The sequence below is a fragment of the Opisthocomus hoazin genome, chromosome 7, assembly GCF_030867145.1.
Source record: "Opisthocomus hoazin isolate bOpiHoa1 chromosome 7, bOpiHoa1.hap1, whole genome shotgun sequence".
Classification (NCBI taxonomy): domain Eukaryota; kingdom Metazoa; phylum Chordata; class Aves; order Opisthocomiformes; family Opisthocomidae; genus Opisthocomus; species Opisthocomus hoazin.
Genome location: NC_134420.1, coordinates 20,054,776 through 20,082,309, shown reverse-complemented (window position 1 = coordinate 20,082,309; position 27,534 = coordinate 20,054,776). Strand labels below are relative to the sequence as shown.

The 27,534-nt window shown below is 49.7% G+C and overlaps 1 protein-coding gene across 1 annotated transcript; it reads left to right on the top strand.

The window, feature by feature from the left end:
• Positions 1-27,534, top strand: TMEM86A (transmembrane protein 86A). Its single transcript, XM_075425231.1, has 3 exons — positions 1-76; positions 21,081-21,345; positions 25,548-27,534. The coding sequence occupies exons 1-3, from the start codon at positions 56-58 to the stop codon at positions 25,973-25,975; spliced, it is 714 nt and encodes a 237-aa protein (XP_075281346.1). The 5' UTR covers positions 1-55; the 3' UTR covers positions 25,976-27,534.

Sequence of the window (27,534 nt, the reverse complement as noted above, 5' to 3'; positions counted from 1 at the left end):
GCGCCCCGGCGGGCAGGCGGCCGGTGGCGGGAGGAGGACGCGCCCCGCCGCCGACATGGTGTCCCCTGTCACCGTGGTGAGTGCGGGCCCCGCGCGGCGGGCGGGCGGGCGGGGGGAGCGGAGCGGGGCCGGGCCGGGCCGGGCCAGGCCAGGCCCTGGCGGGGGTGGGCGCTGCGCTCCCGCTTCCCGCGCGCGCCTGGGCCGCCAGGCAGCGGCCGTCGGCGGAGACCCCGCAGCGCATCCCCCAGCCCGGCCGCGGCTTTGCCGCTCGGGGTGGGTCGGGCGGGCCTTGCCTTGGGCTGCGCGACCCCCGCCGAGCCGGTCCGGCGGCGTGAGGCGGGGCGCTGCCACCCGCCTGTCCGCCGGGGGGGCACGGTTAGCCCGCTCACGGGGCCGGCGGTGAGGCGGCGGCGCACCGCTGGTCCCTGAAGCGGCCGCGGCTGGCCCCAGGCTGGACCGGCCAGCACAGGTCCTGGCCCCGCAGGTGCGGGGGGCGGTTCCAGCGCTGGCAGCAGACGCAGCGCTTCCAGCCCGAGCAGCAGGGAAGCCGGGCTGTGGGAGATGCCGCTTCGCCCCTTCCTCTCGCTGGAGAGCCAGGGGTTCGCCCGGGTGCGCCGGCGGGCTGTCGCCCGGTGCTTGGCCGCAGCGCTGAGCACCTATTGCAGATGTCCCGGTTCCCTGCGGATCTGCTGTCGCCCCGTTTCGAAATACCGTGGTTGATGGCCAGTCCGTTGGACTCCCCCCCGCAGGTGGAAATCCCGTCCCTTCCCCGTTCTTAACTCGTGAAGCCAGGGTTCGGAGCTTCCCGATGGCTTTAGCAGTTCTGCACAGCGGCTTGCGCTGTCAGGTACTTCAGATGAATTCAGTTATGAACGTGGAGCTGGTAAGTTCATCAGCCTGGGGGTGATTTTTATCTTTGGAGACAGAGGGAAGTAGCTTGTAAATTATACCACTGTAGTGCCAAACTATTTTTTTTTTTTTTAACAATGTTTTCTCAAAAATAACTAAAGTAGTTTGGTATCTTTGTGCTTCTGTGCTATAAGCTAAACTCATCCTTAAGTAACGCTTTTGGTTACAGTGAATTGTGTGCGTGTACCTCGGAAGTAAAATCTTAGGCCAGGACAATACCGGAATGGCTCAAGAACTGGCATAATTGGTTTTGTAACCCCCAGGAGGCTTTTAAGGCTGGTGAATCCGGGTGGTCGTGTAGAGTATGTTGCAGCTGAGCTTTGAGAGGAGGCAAATGACTAAACCATGCACATGTGTTGGGAAGGGTGTACGCAGCGCAGGCTGGAGGGCTTTACCCATACCAGAAATTGCGCTTTAGGAAGGTAACTTGGGAGGGAAAATTAAAAAAATGAACAACAAACCCTGCTTTCTTCCCTTGCCCTTTTGACATGTAACAAAGCACGTTTCTGCTCTGGCTTCATCCCTGCCATACCGACACTTTGCTTCACCAAAGGCAACTAAGGCAGGTGGGAGGCTGCGGAGAGCTGGAGGGGTGATGAGACCGGGAGCTGCAGCCAGAGCCGCAGCTGTTCACCCTGGCTGTAGAGGGGGGACGGGAGGGCGTCCAATCCTCCACAGAGCTTGTAAAAAAGAGCTGCGAGCCTTCAGTCCGTCAAGGAGCAGTTCTTCGCCCATCGCCGCCTCTCCGAAGGAGCGCGCTGTGCTGCTCCGGCACCGGCTGCGCTGCGGCCTGCGAAGGGCAGGTGGAAACGGTGCCGTGCAGCAGCGAGCGCTGCCCGGAGTGTGGTGCGGCCCCTCCACGGCTGCCGGCTGGGGACACGCCGGGGCTGGGAAGCAGGGCGGCTGCGCAGCCGGTGGGCTCCCTCCGGCAAGGCGCTTGAAAGGAGCAGCAGTGGGCGTTCGGTCTGGCCGCAGCCAGGTGCTGCCCTTGGGGCCCAGGCCTGGTCTCTGCGCTGTGCTGCCTTTTGCTGTGCAGATGGACTGGGCGTTTGGAGCCAGCGTGGCTGTCGCTGCTGTGACACGTGACGGGGACGCTCTCTGTGGGGGCAGCACCTGAGGCATAATGGAATTAGCCAGAGGAATTGATTTGTCTACAGTGTATGTCCTCTCCCAGTACGCTGCAGCATCAGCCTCAATGGGGAGGACACTAGAAAAGCACAGCCGAGAGCGATGTGATTTTTGCTTCCCGCTTTCAAAGCGATGGCCTTTGTACATAGCTGCAGCAGATGGCCCTGGCTGCTTACACACAGCCTGGTCTCCTGCGTCTCCCCCTCTTCCCTCCTTCTTTAGGACACTCTTGTAATGAGAGTCAGAAACCCTGAGCTCCAGGTCTGCTGTACAACTGGTAGCTGGAAGAAACCACACAAGGAGGCCGCGGACTGTGGGGAGGAAGCTAGGGAGAGATCGCGGCTAGGGCTGCTTGTTTGCGCTGGCTGCATCACGGCCCGGGGGGGTTGGCATGTCTGCCCCGTGCACGAGGAGAGGCCGCGGCACTGTGGAGAGCTAGCCAAGCTGTTGTCTCTGGTGCTGCACGATTCCAGGTGTGCTGAGCGGGGAGCGTGCCCCCAGAAAAATGAGTCTGGGGCTGAAATACCTTTTAATGTATTGCGCCAGGTCCTCAGCTGGGATAAAGCTCTGGGGTCCTGCTGATGGCTTGCATTTCTAATCATCAGTCAAATTTTGGCTTCTTTGATCATGGGGAGGTGTACACAGCACCGGGCCTGCTGGTGACAGGTGGAACTCAGCTATCTCAAAGGGGAAAAAGAATTCTTGGCCACGAGCTAGCAGGGCTCATTGAGAGGGCTTTAAACTAGGTTCGAAGGGGGAAGGGGACATCGCCCAGCTCACTAGGGATGAGCCCAGGCTTGGAGTGCCAAGGCCAGGGGTGAGATTGACAGCCCAGCCAAGTGTGTTTACACCAATGCACGTAGCATGGGCAATAAACAGGAGGAGCTGGAAGCCATTATACAGCAGGACGGCTACGACTTGGTCGCCATCACAGAAACGTGGTGGGACAACTTGCATGACTGGCATGCTGTCATGGACGGCTACAGACTCTTTAGGAAAGACAGACCAACAAGGAGAGGTGGTGGAGTTGCTCTATATGTGAGAGAGCAACTGGAATGCATTGAGCTTGGCCTGGGTGCAAATGAGGAACAAGTTGAAAGCTTGTGGGTTAGAATTAAGGGACAGGCTCATAAGGGTGACATTACTGTGGGTGTGTACTACAGGCCACCTGACCAGGAGGAGGAGGTTGATGAGGCCTTCTACAGGCAGCTGCAAGCAGCCTCACAGTCACAGGCCCTGGTTCTCATGGGGGACTTCAACCACTCTGACATCAGCTGGGAAGACCATACAGCTAGGCAGGTGCAATCCAGGAGGTTCCTACAGAGCATCGATGATAACTTTCTGATGCAAGTGGTGGAGGAACCAACAAGGAAAGGCGTGCTGCTGGACCTTGTATTAACAAACAAGGAGGGACTGGTAGAGGATGTGAAGGTCGGAGGTAGACTCGGCTGCAGTGACCATGAAATGGTTGAGTTCAGGATCCTGCATGGAGGAAGCAGGGCGATAAGCAGGATCAAAACCTTGGACCTCAGGAGGGCTGACTTTGCCCTCTTCAAGGAGCTACTGGGAGGAATCCCGTGGGCCAGGGCTCTCGAAGGCAGGGGGGTCCATGAGTGCTGGTCGCTCTTTAAACGACACTTCCTCCATGCACAGAAGCAATGCATCCCCCTGAGAAAGAAATCGAGCAAAGGAGGCAGGAGACCTGCATGGTTAAACAAGGAGCTTCTAGCAGAGATCAGGCAGAAGAGAAAGGTCCATGGAATGTGGAAAGAGGGGCAGGCCACTTGGGAAGAGTACAGGAATGTGATCAGAGCATGCAGGGATGCAACGAGGAAGGCCGAGGCCCACCTGGAATTGAAGCTGGCAAGGGATGTCAAAAACAACAAGAAGGGCTTCTTCAACTACATCAGCAGCAAAAGGAAGGCTAGGGACAATGTGGGGCCGCTGCTGAATGAGGCGGGTGTCCTGGTGATGGAGGATGCGGAGAAGGCAGAGCTACTGAATGCTGCCTTTGCTTCAGTCTTCAGTGCTAAGACTGGCCCTCAGGAATCCCAGGCCCCGGAGGTAAAAGAAGCAGCCTACAGTGAGGACAACTTTCCCTTGGTCAAGGAGGACTGTGTGAGGGATCGCTTAAGCGATCTGGACGCCCACAAATCCATGGGCCCTGATGCAATGCACCCACGAGTGCTGAGGGAGCTGGCGGATGTCATTGCTGAGCCACTCTCCATCATCTTTGAGAGGTCCTGGAGGACAGGAGAGGTGCCCGAGGACTGGAGAAAGGCCAGTGTCACTCCAATCTTCAAAAAGGGCAAGAAGGAGGACCCAGAGAACTACAGGCCGGTCAGCCTCACCTCCATCCCGGGAAAGGTGATGGAGCAGCTTATCCTGGAGGTCATCAACAAGCAAGTGGAGGAAAAGAAGGTTATCAGGAGTAGTCAGCATGGACTCACCAAGGGGAAATCATGCCTGACCAATCTGATAGCTCTCTACAATGACATGACTGGCTGGGTAGACGAAGGGAGAGCCGTGGATGTTGTCTACCTGGACTTCAGCAAGGCTTTCGACACAGTCTCCCATGATATCCTCCTAGGGAAGCTGAGGAAGTGTGGGCTGGATGAGTGGTTGGTGAGGTGGATTGAGAACTGGCTGGATGGCAGAACTCAGAGGGTTGTCATCGGCGGCTCTGAGTCTAGTTGGAGGTCTGTAAGCAGTGGTGTCCCTCAGGGGTCAGTACTGGGCCCAGTCTTGTTTAACTTCTTCATCAACGACCTGGATGAAGAGTTAGAATGTACCCTCAGCAAGTTTGCTGATGACACCAAACTGGGAGGTGTGGTAGATACACCAGAAGGCTGTGCTGCCATTCAGCGTGACCTGGACAGGCTGGAGAGTTGGGCAGAGAGGAACCTGATGAGGTTCAACAAAGGCAAATGCAGGGTCCTGCACATGGGGAGGAACAACCCCATGCATCAGTACAGGCTTGGGGTGGACCTGCTGGAGAGCAGCTCTGTGGAGAGGGACCTGGGTGTCCTGGTGGACAACAGGTTAACCATGAGCCAGCAGTGTGCCCTGGCTGCCAAGAAAGCCAATGGGATCCTGGGGTGCATCAAGAAGAGTGTGGCCAGCAGGACGAGGAAGGTTCTCCTTCCCCTCTACACTGCCCTGGTGAGGCCTCATCTGGAGTACTGTGTCCAGTTCTGGGCTCCCCAGTTCAAGAAAGATGAGGAGCTACTGGAGAGAGTCCAGCGGAGGGCTACAAGGATGGTGAGGGGACTGGAACATCTCCCCTAAAAGGAGAGGCTGAGGGAGCTGGGCTTGTTCAGCCTGAAGAGGAGAAGGCTGAGAGGGGACCTAATAAATGCTTATAAATATCTGAAGGGTGGGTGTCAGGAGGATGGGGCCAAGCTCTTTTCAGTGGTGCCCAGCGACAGGACAAGGGGCAATGGGCACAAACTGAAGCAGAGGAAGTTCCAGCTGAACACGAGGAAGAACTTCTTCCCTCTGAGGGTGACGGAGCACTGGAACAGGCTGCCCAGGGAGGTTGTGGAGTCTCCTTCTCTGGAGATATTCAAGACCCACCTGGACAAGGTCCTGTGCAGCCTGCTGTAGGCGACCCTGCTTCAGCAGGAGGGTTGGACTAGATGACCCACAGAGGTCCCTTCCAACCCCTACCATTCTGTGATTCTGTGATTCAAGGATGCCGGTGCTGTTCCAGCTGGTGAGCGGTGCTCGCTCTGGTTGGAAGTCACCTCCGAGGGAAGCTTTCACTGCTTACCCTGCTAGGCAAGCAGGAGCATCCTGCTTAAAAAGTGGTGTTCTAGATCCTGCTCTGATTAAGTGCTGTTTTTTCTGCATAAAGCCATGTGGGCTGAGAGCTGGTGGAGAGCAGCATTAATAAATGGTGCGTTTCCTTCATGGGTATGTGAGGTTTAATTCCCTTCTTGTTCAGTCATCGCTGGTCCAATCTTATTAAAAGTCCTTTCTGAGACTTCCTCATTAGTGTTTTGTTCTTTGTCCTTTTTTTTGGTTTTTTTTTTCCTTTTTCTCCCACTATTGGTTAAGTGTTTTTTAGTGTGAGCTTGTTGGAGATAGCCCTTGCCCTAAGGACCTTTCTGCTCAGCAGACACCGTTATTGCGGGGGGCACAAGTGTGCAGGAGATGAGCCTGGAGAGATGCAGTCATTCCGGCATTTATGTAATGCTCCTGGCTCGAAGGACCCTATTCTTTCCCTAAAGTTAGGGCTAAACTTAGCACAAGGCTTCACACTGCCTTGGGGAAAATGGGACATGGAAAAATATAAAGACATTGATTGGCTGAGAATAGGTCTCTTCTGGGGGGGGCAGTTATAGATGATATTGGTGTGTCTTTTTGAGCAAGATGAACTATGGGCTCTCATTCCTACAACATCCCCTCCGCACCTGACTCTTACTTGGCCTAGCACAGTCCTAGGTGTGGGAGGGAGGTGAAACTCCCTGTTTGGGACGGATTTTTACCCAGAAGTTGCACCTGAACAATCCCCATCTCTTCCCTTTTATCCTTTGATGTATTTGCGTCTTTAAACAGAGATAGCTGGCTTGGGGAAGAGTATGTTGTTTTGGCTGCATCAAGCAAGTCGAGCCCGCAGCCCTGTGGCCCCTAGGTGGGAAGCAGCCAGCAACCCTCCTGGGAGCAGCCCTTGTCAGCCCCCTGGGTGGACGCAGGATGTCACTGTGGGGGAGTATGATGGTCACTTACAAAAACTGGGCAAAAAAACCTGAAAGGTATGGTCTGGCAAGGTATTCACCAGTAACAAACATCGAACAGGGCTGGAGAATTGGGTGGGTACCGTTTGAGCTTCTGAAGAGGGGCCAAACCACACTGATCCAGATGAATATAGAAACCTGATGTAAATCACGTTGCTTGGAGACCCTGCGCTATGGGCAACTGTAGCAGTAGTAGGTCTAAGTGTAGTTTTAAAGGCTTATTATTAGAAAGTGTGCTCCACAGTCCTCAAACTGCTACTGAAAACAAGAAAGCCAGATCACACTTTGAACTATTTCAGCCTTTGCTTCTTAAATAGAGGATGTATTATTTCTGTATTAATCAATAAAGTGTTAGCAACAGTCCACGTCAGAAGTAACTCTTTTGGTAGAGATGTTAATTTTACTTGTTCTCTTTGTTTATATGCAACATTGTTGCTTTCATTGTCATTTCCCCCATTACTTAAATACATCATAAATTGGGATGTTATTATGCAGGAGGCTTGTAAACATGCCCATTTATATACCACATAGACCATTATGGAAATATGGCACTTGTATAAAAACCAAGCCAATTTGAATGAATTATAGAAAAGATTTCTAAACATCTGAACTCAGTGAACTAAGGGAGGGAATCATCACCTTAGGTAAGCTTAGCAGGATCTTAGTAATGTTTATGTCAGTCACACCTCTTTGGGAGAAGCCTAAAATCTTTGGTTCTGCTAAGCAAAAAGCTATGCTCATTTATGCCAGCTAGAGCCCAGGCGTAGTGTCATGTGCCATGATTTATTTTTTCAGCCTGAACTCACGCATTCTTGCTACGACATTGACACTCTTTGCTGTAGCTGTTGCTATGAGAAGGTGGGCTTAGATATAGATAACTGGAATTGGATGCTAGGAAGTGCGGGCTTCTCTCGTGCTCTTCCCAGTCCCAGTGTGGCTGCACGAAGCAGTTAGCGCCAATCACTGCTGCAGGCAGTGCTGTAGATTAAAGGCTTCATTAACTCAACTCTGTCACTCAAGTCACGTGTGTGTGTTGTTCGAGGTGTGCTTTGTGCGTTAGGATTACGGGTTCAGTTCAGAAGCCTGTACTTAGACATAATTCCTCTGAATGGACAGAGGTGCATTTCTTCTGTTCTCTTTTCCTGTTCAAGTATCTATATCCAAAATACACCAAGTGTGACAGAAGAGCCAAAGTTATCTTTCTCTGTGGGTAACTGCATAATACTGAGGAAAAAATAACTCCAGTGAAATTAGACTCTTAGAAAAAGATGGCATCTGGAACCCATCTTCTGCTAGCATGTGGAAACTTTTGAACAGCAAAAAGATTATTAGTTATGTAACTCCCTTCCCTCCCAGAGGCCTAAGTGGCTATTATATTAGCACTTTATTTTTTCTACTGCCCTTCACGTCTCACAATGCCCTATAGATTTGTTATTATAATAGATGTAGGTTTTGCTCACTGCAGCATGCCTGAAGTGAAGCTGATGGTTACGGCTTCTTCTAGGCCCCTTGTGCCCTTCCTATTTCCATTGCATATACTGCCATAATCTAAATAGCATTTAAGCCAACGATGGGTTTCTGTATGAGATGTGTGTCAGTCTAGAGCATCCCTCTGTGCAATGCTGAACATGAACAGGTATCCAGGTGACATGGAGCAGCAAACGTGTCTAGGAGGTTGCGCGCCACCAGAGCTGAAGGGCAGTAGATGGGCTGGGCGAGAGCTTTGCTGGAAGACTTCAAGTGTGCTGGGGTGGGCAGGATTTCAGATACCTGCGAAGAGCCCAGGGGCTCACACCACAGCCTCTGACCCATAATTGCACAGGGTGCAATTTCTCTCTAGGTATTTGCAACTTTTGTCTCTTCCTGTGTTACTTTAATGTTGCAGGCCAACTCCTGTGTTGCAAACCTGCCTGTTAATGAAGATGGCGGCTGTCGTGATTCACCTTGCTCTGAGCTTATGGAAATGCCTTGTTTCTACCAGCAGGCTCCACTTTCTCCCCAAAACTCATTCCTGTAGATTACTGCAAAACAAGTACTTCCCAAGACTGAGGGGGAAGACGAGACAAGCCATGTTACTGAATTGGCCTTGGAACTTTTGTTAAGTTTGAATGGTGAGGTTTCACTTTTTGCCACTCACAAGACACCAGCTTTGGAGACAGATGTGGTGCCAGTTGGCCTCAGGCATTAAATTTCTGATTACATATCAAAATGAGTGCATTTCTGCTTGTTGCAAGTGGCCTCTGACCGAATCACTGCTTGAGATTGAGGGTTTGACGATTGAGAGTTTGACGTTAAGCCAGCTGCACGTTTTTCAGCACATACTAGACACACCAGGCAGATCCTCAGCCTTCTGTGAGTCATTTTGTCTCCCGTGGCTTCAGCAGAAGTGGGCTTGTGCCAGCTGAGACCATAGCTTGGCTGCCGTATCCCTATTTGCTTGTGTCTTTTGGTTTTGTTACAGCAGAAATCAGAGCCAGCCAGGGTGCTTGGATAGCAGTGCTGACTTCTGCTCTGCTGCAAGAGAAACTAGGCAACTTGCATGGCTTTTCCTTGCAACCCTGATATAAAAGGAACATGATGACAAGTTTATCACTTAATTGACATTTGTGAAGTTTCCACTTGGCTAATGTCCCATGTATCTGTGGATTCGCACCCTCAATATAAAGCGTGTAATGCTGGAAAGCAGCTGCATGCTTGTTTGTGAGCGTGGTCCGTGTTCGTATATGAAGCCTGACTGCAGCAGGGGCTTTGCAAGTGAAACCCTGGATACACTAGTGTGAATCCCGGGAGGACATGGGTTAGTGTTTGCGGAGGTTAGGGTTTGGACCTGCCCACCCCGTGTCTGTTGAGAGTGGTTGGGAAAGTCCGATTTATTTTCATGTAATTTTGTGTCTGATGCTGACTTGCCCAGGTCACAACATCTTGGCACAAGAATAGATATTGGAAATAAAATCTGTGACTCCACTGTCATACATTGACCTTACGTCCTCCTGTCTCTTAAAGCATATTGGTCCTATGGTAATACAAGGAGGGCTGCTGCTTTTTTATAAGGTACCAGAGTGGCACTGCTGTAAATAGACATTTTTGGTGGTGTACATTGCTATTTTCCCTTCTAATCTTCTTTAACATCAGAATTTCACAAGCTTTCAGCCCACAGGACATGATACGCAGGTAGAGCATTTTATTCAGCTTAGGCACAAAACAAGCTGAGCTGTCCCTCCTGGGCTTCCCAGCACAGCCGTGCTTGCTCTTGCCAGATTTTACTGATCTTATTGCAGCCTCTTGCGGGGATTCGTACAGTGAAAGCCTCTTGCACAGAGCTGCCAGCTTTCCCAGCCACTGGCAGCTGCCTCCCCATCCTCTCTCAGTTCTGCCTTCCCGTTGCTTTTGCAAAAACCTCCCCTGGTGTACGCTTCCCTGGTGTGTGAGCCAGCAAGGTGAGCCACAGAAGTGCCTTTTGGGTGCTGGAGGCGGTTTCACCCTTGGCGTGTCTTTGGGAATGGCTGGTAGGGCTTGTACGACCTGGCATGTGCCACCTGCCTTCTCTGCTACACTAATGGGTTTAGCGCTGTCATCGTAAGGGGCTGTGACGGCACCAATGCCTACAACACTCTTCGTTTAGACCTGCGTTATTCCCCATAGATTGTAGGTAAAATGAGGTTTTCTCTGCTGAAGAAGTTGCTTCTGGATGGAAGGGCCTCCCTTCCCTCCCAGATACCGATCCCTACTGGCAACGCCCCATGTGGTAGGGTAGAGCTTTGCCAAGCGCCTGTCTCCCCTGAGCGCCCATTCTTCTGTGCATCCCCCCCGCTGCAGCCAAACGATGGGGTGCCTGGGGCCCTCCAACAAGTACATAAATGTTGTGGTGTGTTGTGGGGTGCAAATAAGCCTGGGGATGGGAGGGTGGGGGAAAAAGGTGGATCTCGGCCCTGGGGAAGAAACGCTCTGTGTGCAGACCCCTCACTGCTGTTACCTAGAGGCTCAGCCTGCCCTTGGTGCTGACAAGCGAAGAACTGACAGTTCCGCCTGACACATTTTACTTTGGGTCTGCATCCGTCTCGGAGAGACTGGAGAGAGGCCCCTGTCTTGCCATACAGCTTGTGGGGCAGGTATCAGCGTGTGGCACTTGTCTAGGCAATGGGCCTTGCAAGAGAATGCTGCTTTCTGCTGTGGCCCTGTGCCCCACAGCCAGCATGTTGGACTTATCCAGCCCCTCCAAGGTAATGTTTAGAGCAACATAAAACCTAACGCTACTTTTTCCTGGGTAACAGAAATCTGTATTCTCTTTCACAGAAGAGTGAATAAATTATTATTATAAATAATGACAAGTCTCCTGAGAACGTGTGCTCGTAGCCTGGAAACCATCCCCAGGATGAGTTGCGGAGACTTTTCCGTAAGCAGTAGAAATTTTTTATCTGGATTTTAGTGTGACAAGCCAAGTAACTGCCCCTTCCCACCCTGAGAGGAATTGCCTGGGACAGCCACTGGCTGCGCCTTTCGGGTTGCTGGCTGTCTGACTCCTGAGGTTCCCCGGGGCTTCACAGCATCCCCCGAGGTCCTGGGCAGCACCAGGGGATGCAGCCCTGCCTGACCTCGCTCACCGAGGAAGGGTCCGTGCCCTTGCAGGGGCAGCACTGCAGCTTTGATGAGCAAAATGAAAAGACAAACCCATGGTGGTTCAGGTGTTTAAACATCTGCAAGGGGTTCTTTTGCAAGTGTTAACAACAAACGGACGTGTTCGGCGAGGCTTGCTTTCTGCTAGACAAAAAGGAAGATCTGGAATCCCAGGAGGGAAAAGCAATCTTTGCTCTGAGATAAGATGCTGGCGGGAAAATTCTGGTTTTTTGCTTTCATTTCTGAGAGCCAATAGACTACCCTGAAAGCATTAGTCTGTGGCAGCTCCCACAGCCCTGGAGAGACATTCAAACTCTTGACTGGCTTGACATTGTTGGTCATTGGCAGTGGTACATTCCTGACTGTACTCAGAAGGCAATCGCTAAAACTGCTGACAGCTGCAGGATTGCTATAGATGTGGAGTCAATCATTACTACCACAGGTTAAGAAAAGGGTCTTGAAATAGCCCTGCCTGTGGTGCTGTGCCAGTCAGGTAGACAGGACAGATGATGCTTGGTAATGCAAAAAAGCAAAACCAACCCAAACAAAACAACCCCTAGCAAAAACATATACATCCAAGCTGAGTCTTCGGTTTGGGGTGAAATGTGTTTGCCTGTAATTTGATTTTTATGAGTTAATATCTGCTAAAGAAAGGCTTTGCCATCTTGAAGGCTTCCCTGCAGTCCCAGAAAGCCAAGAGCAGATACCCCAGTGACTTTGTAAGGTATTGGCTGGTGTAGCCATTTCTCACTTTGCCTGGCCCGATAGCAGTAGGTCCTGCGCAGGGGAGGAAGGTCCCAGAGACACTGTCACATAGCTTGTTGACTGCAGTTAGCCAAGCTAACACAATTTCTTCTATTGAGTACAGGAGATACCTTTATGGATGCTGTAACTTCCTTAATTGCTGGAGGGAACACCGTGGTCCAGTGTCTCGAGAGAGCGCTGGGCAAAGTCATGGTTTAAAAGGCAAGAAGCAGGAGCGGGCTCCCGATGCAACACGTGGCACAGGCAGTGACTTGATGTGGTGGGGTTTATTTCCTTGGCTCCAGAACCACTTGCCTCTACTTTAGGCTGCTACGGGACTGTTCCCTCACATTTCTAAGGCCTCCTGCAAGGAGTCTTTTGAAGGCGAGACTCCAGTTTCCTATTTGTGACTTTTCCCCCCCACTATTTTATGTCCCAGGTGTTTGCAGATGCATTTATTTTAACTTGTGGATGTAGCAGCAGAGAGCTGCAATGTCCAAGAGCTCCCAGGTGACATTGGCTGCTGAGCCAAACTGGCCTTGTCAGCCGCCCCGTGAGCACAGTCGGTGTGACTGCTCAGCACCCAGCGTTTTTCAATTTCTTCATTAAGCAACTGAAGACAGGGACTGCTGTTGTATTTGTATTGCAGCTTTGTGAACACGGCTTTGCTGTTTCTATGCAAGGGGCAGTTTGGCTCCTCGTGCTTTAGCTTGGGGAGGGGCAGAAGTGGAGGCTGTCTGCCCCCTTTGCCTGTTACCACTCATCTCCCTCCATGACCGCCACACAGGGGTTCACGGTGGTAACTACTTTGTCATCCTCTGGAGAAGGCCACAAAGCTTGTCTAATGCTTCTCGCTTTTACCTTCCCGAGCCATTTATTTAAATATCCTTCATACATCGTGTGTTCAGTGCCATTTTCTCCTAAAACCTATCCTAGACAATCCCTTTCAGAAATTTACTCCCATACAACAGATGACGGGGGGCGGGGTGGTAGGTCACAGCGTGGTTAAGGTAAAGCGCTGGGCAGCACAGACTTCTCTTGAGCAGCGCCTGCGGCTTGGGACAGACAGCAGTCTGTGGCAGAGAAATCGCGCTCGGAGAGTCAACGTCGGGACAGAGACCTTGGCAGCAGCCGCGTCTGCCGCCTCGCAGCGCTGGCACTCCCACGACACCACGAGCCTTGCTCATGTGCTCTGCAGCTGGCTCGGGACAAAGCGTCCCGTTCTCGAGGCTCGGCTGGGTGGCCGTGCCGGGCCCAGGCGGCTGCCATGCGGCAGGGACGTGAGCTCTGGTTGTCCCTGGGAGAGGCTGGTGCAGGCACACGTCGCCCGGCTGCCAGGCGGCTGTGGGGAAACCGCCGCTCCAGGCTGCCTCCCTTTTTTTGGCATCTGGGGGCAAGACGCTCATCTGGATGATTTTAACCTCGGTGCTGATAGGTTTTCATCCCCCCCATGGTTAATCCAGAGATTAGGTTGAATGTTGATGTGACTGCAAGTCGGGCAGGATTTTGGTTTGGAAATGAACTTTTTTGTTGCGGTTCTCGTTTCTGCGTGCAGCTGCGTGTGGAGCAGCCCAGACCTGCACAGGGGCCCTTTTTAGATGCCAGTTTGATTAATCCTCACCCACTGCTTGCTCCCCTGTGCCTTCACCGAAGGGTGACTTTTCTGATGCCAAGAACTTGTGCAGCAATATATCTGAGTTCACCACCCAAGGACTGTGAGGGCCCATGCCAAATTTTTAATTGTATTTTTCTGGCAGATAGCCATAGCTTGGTCTTAAGAAAAATAAGTCAAGTATTTCTAGCTCTCAAGTCTGTGAAGTCTGTTTCTGAGCAAAGCTGGGAAGTGCAGCTGGAGCTGCCTTTGCTTAACTGTGGGGTGATGCCATTGAGCCATGGGGAGGGAGAAAAGTACCCAGGCTGCTGGGGTAGAGGCAGGGACAAGAGAAGCCGACAGACCAGCCCTGGTTTGCGGGAGGAGTTGAAGAGACCCTGGGGGTGGAATAGCTGCCTTGGATGCGCTGGCCCTGCCATGTGTCCTTTTGCAGGTGAGAAGTGTTCAGGCCCAGCCCTGTTACTCCTGGCTGGTGCTGAACGATGGAGGCACGATTTTTTTGACTGCTTGTGAACAGGTCTGGCTGGACAGCCAAGCACGAGACAAGTTTCCCTGTATTACCCTTGCTGGAGAAATGGAGGCCCTGATTTGTGCTGGGGAGTGCCAGTAGCTGCCATAAAGCACCACAAGGCCTGGCAAAACTCATTGCATGTCGTAAGCAATGATGGAGACAAGAGGATTATCAGCACACACCTTCTCCCAAAGTCAAATCATGTACCGGCTTCTCCTGTGTGATTTATTAGCTATTTTACAAGTTTGTTTTAGATGGAGTCTCTACGGTCTTGTCTCCACTTGAGGGGAGAAGGGTTTATCTATCACCCTGATTTTCCTGCAGCACGTGTAACCTGTTCAGGAGCCATCTGCCTTAGATGCCTGGCCTGTGGCACCTCCAACACAAACATAAGCCCTCGTATTAATTCCTTGCTTGCACAAATATGTCACACCAACACAGTATTTCAGGCAGGCTGATTGGCTGGTTCAGTAACTCCTCACCACCCTTCATAAACAAGCACATTTTCTCAGAATTTTATTCAGGTACAACGTGGGGCATGTATGAGCTAGTGCCTTTCTCGACAAAAGGCAATCGGTTCTCCCTCGGGAGCGTGTTCGCAGAGTTGGAGCTGAAGCGCTTTGCACTCACCTACACTCCCCCGAGTGTACCAGTTAGGGCTGTCCCAGCCAGACCTCACATTTCAGCAGCCCTGTGGAACGACAAGCGCGGGCTGGCTGGCCCTTGTACGTCTCATCTGTCTCTTCCTCTCTCGCCTCTGCCAGCCACCTGGGAGGGATGCAGAGCTGAGCGGCTAGAGTGGCTGCTGGGCCCCGTGCTGTGTGGCCAGGCGAAGTACCACGCCAGGGCTGGTGGTTGCGATGGCCCCTGCGTCCAGCCAGGATAGAGAGGATGTAAGTGGTGAATCTGGGTACCGAGCAGCTGAATCCACCCTATTACACGCACATCTGCCCCCCCTGCCTAAAAACTCCCTCTTTTATATCAGTTTCAGTGTGTACACATTCAGGAGCTTTGCTGCTGCTCCATCCAAGCAAAGGCAGCGGCTTTGCAGCCAGCTCATGGGGGTTCATGGCCAGGAATTGCCCAGCACTGCTGCGTTCCTCCTTGGTTCAGCAAAAGCTGACGTGCCATTGAATTCAGGGGAAAACTGGCTGCCTCCAGCTAGGATCTGTGCACGCACAGGCTTCTCCTTATGGTCTACTCATTTTGGTTAAGCACAAAGATGGGTTTTCGGTAGGCTCAGCCTGATGGGGAATTGTGTTTGTTCCCTATTGCTCCATAGATGAGAGCCTGTGGCACATATGTATATACTTTGTCCTTACTGTGGTCCTTCCCCAGGCTGAAGCAGCTCTCCCTCTGTGACTCAGACTGCACAGAGGGCTGTCAGTGCAAAGAGCCACATATTCTGGGGAATGAGAATTCATGGGCTTGCAGTGGCAGCATAATACATGGCAACAAAGCCACATAAATATTTATTGGTGCGCAACTGGGGGTAAGAGCTATTGTCACAGTAGGGCAGCACCAAGGCAGGATCCATGATGCAGGATACCAGAAACCAGGAGAAACAACTCAGCCATGGATACACAAAATGGTACTCGGCCAGCCAAGGCCACCGGGAGGGATGGGTGGAGGACAACGGCCCAGCTTTTTTTGGCCAGTGTGCACAGTCGTGCTCAAGTGTTGCTCAGTGGAATAGCTGGGGTATTATTTTTAAAACACTTTTCCTGGAAAGCAGCATTTCACAGCCCAATGGGTGTGAGCCATATCCCCACAGCAGGTTGGCACACAGCTGGTGTCTGGAAGAGGCTGTATACTCATTTTCTGTGCAGGCTGATTTAGGGGACTTGCAGAGAGAGAGCATTATTTGATACTACACGTTGTTTCCTGGGACCAGCGTGAGGCTTAGGAAGAGTGAACTTTGTCTAACTTTGCATTTCAAAGCAAGAAGCTTCTGACGTTCCTCTGTACCTCAGGAGCAAGGTGTCTCCTTCCATGTGGCAGCTGGATTTTCTTCATCCCACTTGTGATGTAGATACAGACAGTTGGCTCCAAAACGTTAAAGAAAATCACAGCACTGGCTTACAAATGTAGCCATTCCTCTGTGGATGCAGCTTATTCTGGGGCAGAGGAGCTAGCTGTAAATTTTTTGGCTTGGTTCTGTGCTGCTGAGGAGCAGCAGAGATGTTCCCCAGGTCATACCCTGCAGTGAATATTGGTTTATACAGATGTGAATCATGAGCATTTCCTAGTGCTGCACAGCGGGGAGGCACAAGAAGACATCATCCAGCAGGGACCCCTAGGCTCCTGGCAAGTCACCAATAACTACTTTGTAGATATAGCCTAGCAGCTGTTTGATGAGGCTTTTGGTCATCTTTGTGTGCTACATCTTGTATTTTGCACGTTGGGAACTTTTTGTCAGTCCTTGTTGCTCAGAGTTACTTCTTCAGGTCTGCCACTTCTGTAACTGTGTTTCTTCATCAGCTAGCCTAACCTCTCAAGAGATCTTACACCAATACCACATCACAGCATGGTTGGAATACTTGTGTGATAGCGTCATCTGTCACTGTTGAACAACAGCAACAAGGAAATGAGTAATATTTCAAACTGGAGCAGAATGAACGGACAAAACAAGAAGGGATATTGTAAGCCTATGCATACATGGGAAGGAGGTGGATATCCAAGTCCTGAGCCTCCAGAGAGCTGCATGTGCCAATACTATGTTCTGTTTGAAGATCACAGAATCACAGAATGGTTGAGGTTGGAAGGGACCTTAGGAGATCATCTGGTCCACAATTTCTTGGTGAGTCTCTTGGTGAGAGCCAGGACACAACTTCCTCCTAGTCTGCCTAAGTCTTGGTGGGTTTCCTGGATTTGGTTGGATACAGATAATTTAATAAATGATACTTTCACCGTAATTCCCCAAATACAGAGATAGTGGCTTTAGAGGAGTTCAAACTAATTTTTAAAGACTCTAAGTAACTTAGTAGTCATAGCAGTTGAGAAAATGCCCTAAAGTATGCTCAGTCTAGAAATTGAAAACTTGGAAATACTGCCTTTTTATTGTATTCAAGAAGTTTTCTGTACTGCATTTCAGCCCAGAGCAGTGGAAGAAGAAGCGGGAAGAAAAATGCAAGAGAATTTGTAATAAAATGGCAAAACCCAGCTTAAAGCCGTGACAATCACATATATTAGCAAAAAGGACCTTGTCACCTGCATGAAGTGCTTCTTTTTCCAACACCACAGCACAGCCCCATCTCACATTCTGTCTCTGAGACACAGGTGCAAAGAAGATGGGTGGTTTGATGCAATTTAGCCATGCAGCCAAGAAATAATGTTCCCTTCCCTGAGGTACAGGCAAGTCCAGTCATGGATTATGTGCTTGGCTTTCCTCAAGCCACAGCCTTGACTCATGTTGGTACGTGGTTTCCCAATACCAGCTTTGACTTGTCCTCCAGGTGGCAAGCTGCCCCATCACCTCTTCTCAAGCCTCAGCCACATGTCCAAACAGAGGGCAGTCCCGCAGCCTAACCCTCTGATTGCCTCAGTTTTTCTTGAGAGACTTCTCCCAAGTATTTCCAGTGCCCCCCCCATCCCGGCAGGATGTGCTGGCCAGCCCTCAGCCGTGCAGGTACCACTGTCTCAGCAAGTGGTGTCCCTCACGGGGCCCTTGTTTTGGTCAGAGCCAGCACAGGCGCTCCACTGAGCTGCAGCATTCAGTGACGGGCAAGGGCATGTTTGGAAATAACTCATTTGAATTATACTTGTAGAAAAAGTGTACAGGAGTTAAAGTGTCAGTGATGAGAAGCCTGCACCCCTTCTAGATATACGAGGTTATTCTTATACAAGCGCTCCATAACGCTGTAAATTCCAGGGTTATGGGTGAGTAACTGACGCTGGAATCTGACCCCTTATGCCTGAAAAATTCCTTAACTGTTATGAGGATGGAAATAATACAAATCATAATTTTAAAAATAATGCTGACAGGGCTTAGGAAATTCACATTCAAATAGTAAGAAATGGTAATTTTAAATTTACCAAGCAAACATAATCTTTCTGTACAAGTGCATATCTTACATTCAATAAGGCAAGGTTCCTGGGGAAAATGACAAGTGTAATTGAAACCTGTCTCATCCTGCATGCACACAGGGGAGGGCAAGCTGTGATTGTAATGGTAACTGCTCCTAGAGGGTGTTTTTCTTTTAAAATGGGGTATTAAATGAAACTTCCTGTGTTTATTAACCCAAATACACTCCTGTATGCTTCTAACAATACCTCTGTGATGTATTACAAACAAGGCTGAACTTGAACTATGTTTTTCAGCATAAACTTTTGCCTTCAGAGGTTCAAAACTACCTACCTTAGCTGAGACTGTTACAGGGACCTGGAGCACCGCTGATGCTGCCAATTCTTTTGCACTTTGTAGCTCTGGAGGTTGTTAGTTTTCCGTGCTGAAGGTCTCGGGCTCTTTACAGAGTGGTGGGGATCCTCCACAACTGGTGAGGGAGAGGAGGAAACCCTGCCAGAAGCGCTGTCATCTGTTGCCTGCAACTGTGAGAGGATGAATGTGATCAACTACATTTTTAATAAAAAAATAGCCAGAGAAGGGGAGGAGGCAGAGCTGGAGCTGGGCACCAGCTTTGGAGGTGGCTGGGGATAGCCTGAGCCTGATGTGTCACTTCAGGAGGGCAAGGTGCTGGGTCTGAAGAAGGGGGAAGCTTGGCTCCACTCTTCCCACTATGATATTTAATAGTTGCCAGGCACCCCCAGTGCTGTGAGACTACGTGGGCTTCTATGACTTTTATTTCAAGTTCATTTGTTACTTGCTGCCAGAATTCTCCCAAGGAATGTAGACAAGAGGTGGTAAATGGTGATTAATTTAGACAACCTAAGTGGAGGACTCACGGTGGACTCCCCATGTAATACAAGAAAGTTAACGGGTTGCTGATGTCCTTTTGTGAGTGAATTGTGTAGCCTGGTTGTTTAATGGAGTGTTTAAAAATTGTGTTGGCAACAGCCTGTGAATAATGTATACCTGAATAATGAAATACCTTACTGCTAAGAAACTGCTGATATGCTGGGGAACTTTACGTCAGATGTGAGAACAATTTTGAAAGCACTGTGTTCTTGGGATGCCCTTTATTTATGGTCTTGCTGCTTCAGAGATTGTGTTCCCTTTTTAGATACTGCATACAAAGATGCCCTCCACCGCCTCTGTCTTCCAGCTTCACCTGATTCCCTTTGCTTCTGTCTGTAAAAGCTCCTGAATTTTGATGAGTTTAGGCTTTATTAAATGAGCACTGTAAGCATGGAGATATTTGCTGTGCAGCCTTCAGCTGTTCTGGGTATCTGCACCAAGGCACATTGCATCAAAGGAAGATGGACACTGGTTTTGTGTCATGGCAATGTCCCATAATGCAGGAAGCAGAAACAGGGCCAAGTGTTTTGGAAAAAAAGACCAGTGTTTCTTTTGCAGGTTTTTGGAGCATGGGCTGCTTGCTTGAGATAACCAACCCCAGTGTCACACCTGGATGTTCAGATTTTGATGGACTTTGCAGTGTGAACCCAGCTCTGATGCCTCTAAATTTTCCCTCATGTCCTCCTCGAGTGCATGAGGCCTCTGACTGCTTTGGCCATCGGCAAGGGAAGTTGTTGTGATACTAAGCAACTAAATCCTGCTTGACCAAAGAGGTTAGAAGATTGAGAGTAAAACCCCTGATTGCTGGAGGTTGCACTGCCTTAGCTGTAGGAGGAAACAGCCCTCCTAGAAGACCCCAGGACATAGCTCATCAACAGTGCAGGCACATGAGGCAATCACAGCCTCTTCCTTTGCTCCTTGCTTTGGCCCTCAGCTGCACTCCAGGAGAAAATAAAATCGTAGCTTTGTTTCTTATGTGGGGTTTTCCCCACCTGCACTAAAATGCAGAAATATCGCAGGAGGGCAGGTGAACACAGTGTGTATCTTATCACTGCCCAGAGTGGTCTTGGCTAAGTGTATGGTAAGAGCAGACCCAGCTTGCGGAGTGTGTAGCTATGCGCCCTGCCTCTGCTGTGGCTTTGTGAGTAGTCTAGTGCTCATGCTGTGTTTTTGTGTCTGGATTTACACAACAGAGCCCTGAGTCAAAATGTTTCCTGCAATATGGGTGGTATATTATTAGTGTAATGCTAGAACAAAGCAACACGTGATTGATGCTGATGTTAGTCAGCTGAGGAAGTGACATCCCCACCTGGGAGGTTGAGGTGATGGGTTTTGAAGTCATGTGGTGATGCCCACAGCAAGATCTAGGCATGAGGCTACAGGACAGGAGAGAGAATGGGTTAGAAGAGAGGTTGTATCCTCAGGGCGATTGAAGCAAAAGGATTCACCAAAGTGGGAGGGAAGATTTGCACTTTTATTGGCTTGCTTGCTGCTGGGATATTCCTGAGGAGTGCAGTGTTTTCACAGCTACAGGAAAGGTGTATAAAAGGGGTTAGTCTAAACACAAAATAGGTGGCAAGGACCACCAGAGGAGTTTGACCGATGGCCTAAACGTTTTCAGTAGAACAAATAAAGAGAAAAGGTATCTAAAACTTCCTCTGTCTCCACCACCCAAAACACATCCTGCCAGCCAAGAAGTGTTTTCAGCAGAGAGGGTGACAAAGGACTAGGCTGAGGATCACGGTCAAGTTCAACCAGCATTTCTTAGAGTAGAAACGCTGCTAGCTGACAGTATGCATGAAAGAGCAGCTTTCAAAAGGAAGAAGACAGTTCTGTTATGCAGTTTATTCCACTGATGCTTCTGATGATACTATTAATTTATCTTTTTTTAATGTTTGTCTCTTCTAGGTGAAGAGTGAAGGCCCCAAACTGGTGCCCTTCTTTAAAGCCACCTGTGTCTATTTTGTCCTCTGGCTGCCAACTTCCAGCCCCTCCTGGTTCAGTGCCCTCATCAAATGTCTGCCTATCTTCTGCCTGTGGGTGTTCCTTCTGGCTCATGGAATTAACTTCTTAGTGTCGCACCGGAGCGCCAGCCGCATCCTAGCGGGACTCATATTCTCGGCAGTGGGAGACGCCTTTCTCATCTGGCAGGAGCAAGGCTACTTCATTCATGGTGAGTGCGGTGTCTGTCCTAAAGGATGCCACAGTGTCCAGCTGTTACCCTCTTTATTTAGCAGTGAGCTGCTGGGCCACGTGTTTTGTTTATTCATGTACAGCTTAAGCCCCGGGCAGTGGGAAGCACTCATCCCTTGATTAAAATCCATCATGGTTAGAGGAGTCACATCATGGATGAGTCTTGAGCTTCTCTTGAGGTCAGAGAGGTAACTGGGGCAGGTTTGGTTCCCTGGCACGTGCACATAGCATCTCAGCTGGCTGGAGCTGGGACGGTGGCATGGGCAGAATCCCAGGGGAAGAGAAGGAAATGCTCATGGCACTTGGCAGCTCCCATGAAGCTACAGGAAGTATCTCTGCAGGGAGATCTGTCAGCCTTCGCTACAAGGATCAGAAGTAGGACACATGGTGCAAAGGTCCTCAGTGGAGAACAGGTGGAGAGGACACTTATGTTTTGATAGACAAGCACGCAGACTGGGAAAAGTGTTTTAAGTGGATGCCAACAACAAAAGTTTCAGAAGCCTTGTCCTGCTTGCAGGTTCATCGGTATGAATCATGCAGCCTGTTGTACAAGACATGTCTGTTTTGCAAGGCATGTAAATGACGGGGAATCAAGGGCAAACCTTACCACAGTGACCTGTCTTCTCTACAGAAAGATCCACATCTCTCAGAGCAAAACAAGCTTGTTTTATTTTGCTAGTTTGCAGACTAGAACATAATGATTTAGATTAATCACTTAAAGCCATGTTGAACCTGCCTGCAGCAACACTCTCCCTGGCCTTGGACTGTCACAAGAAATCAGCAGCAGTTGAGTCCTTCACTAAACTGACTGGTGGGGCTTCTGAAGTTAATTTAGCCAGCACAGGGATCTCACGTAACACACACCATTAACTGGCTGCTGTGACTGTCCCACTGGAAAATGTGATGAGACCAGGGAACTTTTCTGACTTGTGCTGTTGTCAGCTCTGAAAGTCAGAGGCTTATTTTTCCCCCCTCTCATGAGGTCAGTATTTTGTTTTATTCTGGGATTCCCACCAGCTCGCTCTTTATGAGAGGGAAGTGTGTGAAATGCTAGGTATGAAAGGCCAAATGCTCTGAATCTGGTTTTAATCCTGCTTCCCAAGGGCTTATCCCAATCTCATTAAAAGTTCATGTAAAAATTTTTACTGATTTTGGTGGGGTTTAGATTAGGCCTGGAGGATTGGAGCTATCTGGCTGAACCTTGGGCATGTGGCTGAGGAGCTCCAGCCTTCTCTTGGGGTGCCATCCGCTCTGTGCTGGGTGTTGGCATTCCCACCGACGGGCCTCCTCCTAACAGGGGTACCTGGCTCAGCACGGGTCACCTCAGCCCGACTGCTTGTGCCTCTTTTTTGCCTCTTGGAGTTACTCCTTGAGCTGTGGCTTGGAAAACATTCAAGGCCTGATTCTCACCGTGACTGTTTTTGTACATGGACTGTTCTGAACTTCTCCATTCCCACGTAGCTGGGATATCTCTCCAATTTAGCGCTAGAGGAAGGTCAACCAATCATGGCAACTCAGTATCTGGTTAACGTGTTTTAATCTGCAAATGAGCTGGATTTTCGACCCTAGTCTCACAACTGAGAAGTGTCCCTTTGCGGGTTTGGACACATTTTTCTTCCTAAGGAGAAGAGAGGGTCTCTCAGAGCATTTTGAAAATCTCAGCCTTCATCCTGGCTGTCTCGTGCCTGCCTCAGTCCCTGGTAATCCAAGCTACCATGTTCCACAGTGAAGTGTTAACATTGTGTTTCAGCTCTTAGCAGATAAAGCGCACCACCCCACTTCATCCTTCACCTCTCCTGCAAAATGTATTTTCTCCTGTTTAAAACTCAGCAGGCTGCTGTTGTCGACAACTGACAATATTCAACCTTTTGACGTCACCGTTTGTGGGAATTTGAAATTTCAGGAGAATACGATGAAATAATATATAAAAATGTACTTTCTGTTCAATTTCTACAGCTTTCAGGCTGAAAAAACAGGGTTGGGAACTGGCCTGATTTGAATAGCTTTTGAGACAATAAGTTTATAAAAGGACATTTGTTCATTACTTTATAGGGAAGTCAGAGCCTGGGAACCTACTCCTGGCACACTTGACTGTTCTTTCATTTTTGCTGTTTGAGTCCACTAATAACACTCTATCTTCTGACTAGGGTCTTACCACATGTAGAAGATACTTTACAGTGTTAAACATCCACCTCCTTTGATAGCAGGCACTTAGAAACAATTTATGCATTTGGTGAAGACAGGGACTAACAAAAAGGACTTACTGCCTGCTTGAGGGGAAGCTCCAGGGGCAGGGAGGGGGAAGGAAGGGGATGGAGAGGAGAAGGGCTGATCTGCCTGATGTGGCTGGGAGGGCCGAGCCAAAGGCTGAGAAATGCAGGAGAAATGTACCCTGCTCCCTGTGCAGCCGTCACAGGTTTCCCCAGTTCCTGGCTTGATTTGTGTGTGTTGAATAAGCAAACCTGAGAGCTGACTCTCTTGTTTGTGACCAGCCCCACCACGTATCACAAAACTCCTCTTGCCATTCTGGGCTTCTGCTTGGCTGCCACATCCTGTCCTCCTCCTCTCCTTCTCCTTGTTGCCAGCTGCCTGCATGTAGGACAACACATTCTTCAGTTCTCCATCCCAGAACTCTCCACGTAATGCAACTGAAGGCAAAACCACTCCTCATGGCTAGGGCAAGGTAGCCTTCTTCTCCTTACCACCCCCCGGGCTCTAACCTTTCCAGCACTATAAACAGCTCTTGTCCTAAATCCCTCCTTGGTTTCCTCAGTGCTGTGATGTGTAATAGCTCTGTGAAACATCAGCTTCTTGTTGCACTCCCGTTCCCTCTCCTTCATACTGTCCATTTTCTCCAGCCTCACCTTGCAGACCAGACCCCACCAGCCCCCTCCCTCCCACAGGTTCCTCTCTCATCCCACCATGGCTGAGCTTTCAGTGGATGTCCGATCTGATCCTCCTCAAAGGCAGGGAGACACTTCCCCTTCTTTGAGCTCCCTCAAATGCAAGAGTATTAGGACGAAGAAATGTCTGCGAGCAGCAGGTTTTAGTGACTGCGCTTTACACCACAGCATCATGCTTTAAATGTAAACAAGTGTCCTGCTGGAGGACTCAGCTTCCCAGATCCTTTTCTCATGCTTTAGAGCTGCATGAAAACTTCCAGCTACTGGAATAACCCTGCCAGGATAAAGTGGGCCAGCCTGCAGCTGTACCATGTGTGGGCCTGGGAACCAGAGGACCAGAGGAGCTCAGTTTGGGGGCCATTAGCTACAGTTGGCCAGTTGGCACCACACGAGTAGTCAGCAGCTGTACCAACACATTGTGACATTTTTTGTCACATGGATTAGTAGCAAGTGAATAACATATGGGCATTACCTTCCAACACCCACATCTGGCATTTCTCAAGGGTGTTTAACTTCAAAGGGAAGCCGGCATTTTATTTTCACTGATTGATTCCAGCTAAGGTTCAGCTAAATCTTGCAAATGGTCATAAAATTGTTGGCAGATCACACTGGTGCAGTCCCTGAAATATGCCAGCTGCTTCCTTCCAGCTTAGGTTTCTCCTAGCTATGGGCAGAGATGGAGTAGAAGCCAGATTTAGTCCCTGAGTGTCTTTGGGTTTCTGACTAAATACGATCAGGCTTTGTGTCTGGGTTTGGAGGTATTGGTATTTTTTTTCACATTTCGTTGCTACACTGCTCTGATTCCAGCCTTCCAGTTCCAAATGTGACTTATGAGCAAAACACTTCAGATAGTGAGAGAGGATGATCTTTGGTCTGCCTTGCCCCCACCCTTCTGTCCAAAGCAGGGGAGGAGGAACCGCCTGAAAAACAAGCTTTATTCCTTCTGCAGCAGCTTAGTTCACCTGGCCTCTCAGCAAAAAGGCTTGCATCGCCACACAGTTGTACTTGGCTGCAGCTCTAGATGCACTGGGGCTCCTTCTTAGGACAGGAGCTTGGTGCTGAGGCTGATCTCCTGTGCACAGATTTTTACATTAAAATGGTCCCAAGAGGTCAGTATGGCTCCCACTGGAAGTGTTGAGGATTGTAACACTGCAAGGCCATCTAAGGGTGTGCTTGTTGTGGTATATTTAAAACGCAGTATAGCCATGAGTTTTCTTCTGCTACCAACTGCCAGTCACTGATGAAAGGTCACATTTGCTATGTCAATGCCTCTTTCCAGGTCTGCTGATGTTCGCCATCACACACATCCTGTACTCTTCAGCCTTTGGCATGAAGCCTTTGGACCTCAAAGCTGGCTTGTTGATGGGCCTTGTTTCCAGTTCCTGTTATGCCTTCCTGTACTCCTACCTCTCAGGCCCATTCACCTACCTGGTAGCTGTCTACATCGCCTTGATTGGCTTCATGGGCTGGCGAGCGGTCGCCGGCATGCAGTTGTGCAACGACCTCTGGACATGGACCAAGCTCTCTGCCTGCATCGGTGCGATGCTGTTCATGGTGTCGGATCTGACCATTGCACTTAACAAGTTCTGCTTTCCTGTGCCCTACTCGCGCGTCATCATCATGGCTACTTACTATGCAGCCCAAATGCTTATTGCACTGTCAGCTGTAGAGAGCAGAGATGAAGAGGACTTCAGAAAGAGGAGCTAGGTGGAGTGCCAATAGTCTGTGAACAACATGGGTTATATCTCAGGTGCTGTAGCTGCATTCACCCCTGAGAGAGATCTCCATTTCTCTAGGCACATTGGTGATGTTGATTTTGCTTCTTTGAAGCATTACCTTTGGGGCTTTTTTTTCAATGGCTTTCTCTGAATGCAGCTTACTTCAGTGTGGAGTCCACATCAGAAAGCTTAGACTGTCCCTGCAGTAGCTACTCATTCAACTTCTCCTCCTTGGAAGTGCCGTACTACTGCTTATTACTTGTTAGTCTTGAAACTGATGCTGAATGTCTGCAAAGAGGAGGGCTGATGGAAAAGAGGTTTGGCCATGCACTGTGCTAGAAGACTTGCTTTCAATAGTAGGCAGACAGGCACAGATCTCTGCTAAAGTCATAGGTAAAAATGAATTTAACCGATGTTTGTCTCTTTTTGTGCATTACAAACTCAGTACACAAATTGGAGCTATTGCCTCTGCTGAAAGGAAGCCTGGAGGTAGAGTAAAAACAGGATATCCAGATGAGGGCTGAGCTTTGGAGTCAATGACAGCATGTGGGACAGCCCCCAGCCAAACCAGAATGGAAGCAGAACACCAAGCAGGGAGCACAGAGCAAGAGGCGTGCTGACACGCAGTGCTGTGTGCTTTGATTGTGGCTGATCACAGCTCCAGGGCAGGTCTGTAGGTGCCTGTCAGCCTTGCTGCGTGTGGCAGAGCTAGGAGGCTGGTGGGATTTCAGGGACATATGGGTAGCCAGGCCAGTGCGTTCTCCCCTGCCATGCGTGTGCAGTTACACGGTGTCTGCAGCCACCAGTGACAGCTGAGATGTAATGGGCACATGAGGAACTTTGATTTTTACAGCAGGACTTTGAGCACATCTTACTAATGTATGTCCTAATTGTCCTTAGTACGGCAGACAGGAATCCAACCTTTATGCCTTTCTTCCTCAGTATCCTAACAAACAATATTCCATGTAGTCATTAAGCTTTACAGTACTGCTGCTTACATTATCTCTCAAATTTTCATGTCAGCATTTCCTGCGGTCAAGGCCCTGATTTTGGGTGTAGATTGTTGTTGTGTTTTGCCAGCTGGTGGTAAATGATCAGCTTGGCACCGCTTGTTTCTGGAAAGCCCCTTTTCAGCAGAGCTTCCTGAAAAGCACTGAGTTCCTTCTTGAACTCCCGTGGATGCAGTGAGAATGTGAGGGCCATCACAGCTGGGAAAGTCTGTTTAATTCTGATCCAAATTCTCCGGTTGGTTTGTCTGCCAGTCTGCTGAAGCAAGATTACTCCTGACTTCAGAATCTCTTAAAAATATAAAGGAACAGGTTGCCCTGATTTTTTAATCCAAGTTCATTTGTGATCATATCTATGTTTTTTCCTCTTATTTAGGAAATCTAATAGCAAGCTTTGTTTCTGTTTGAAACCATCTTGAATGTGCTTTTTCCTTCTGTTCATTGTAGGGCCACTCCCATGGGCTGAGATGCTCCCCCAGTGGCTTAGGACACGACTGCGCTCAGGTGTGCAAAAGAAGCTTGCTGAGGGTTTCTGCACCTC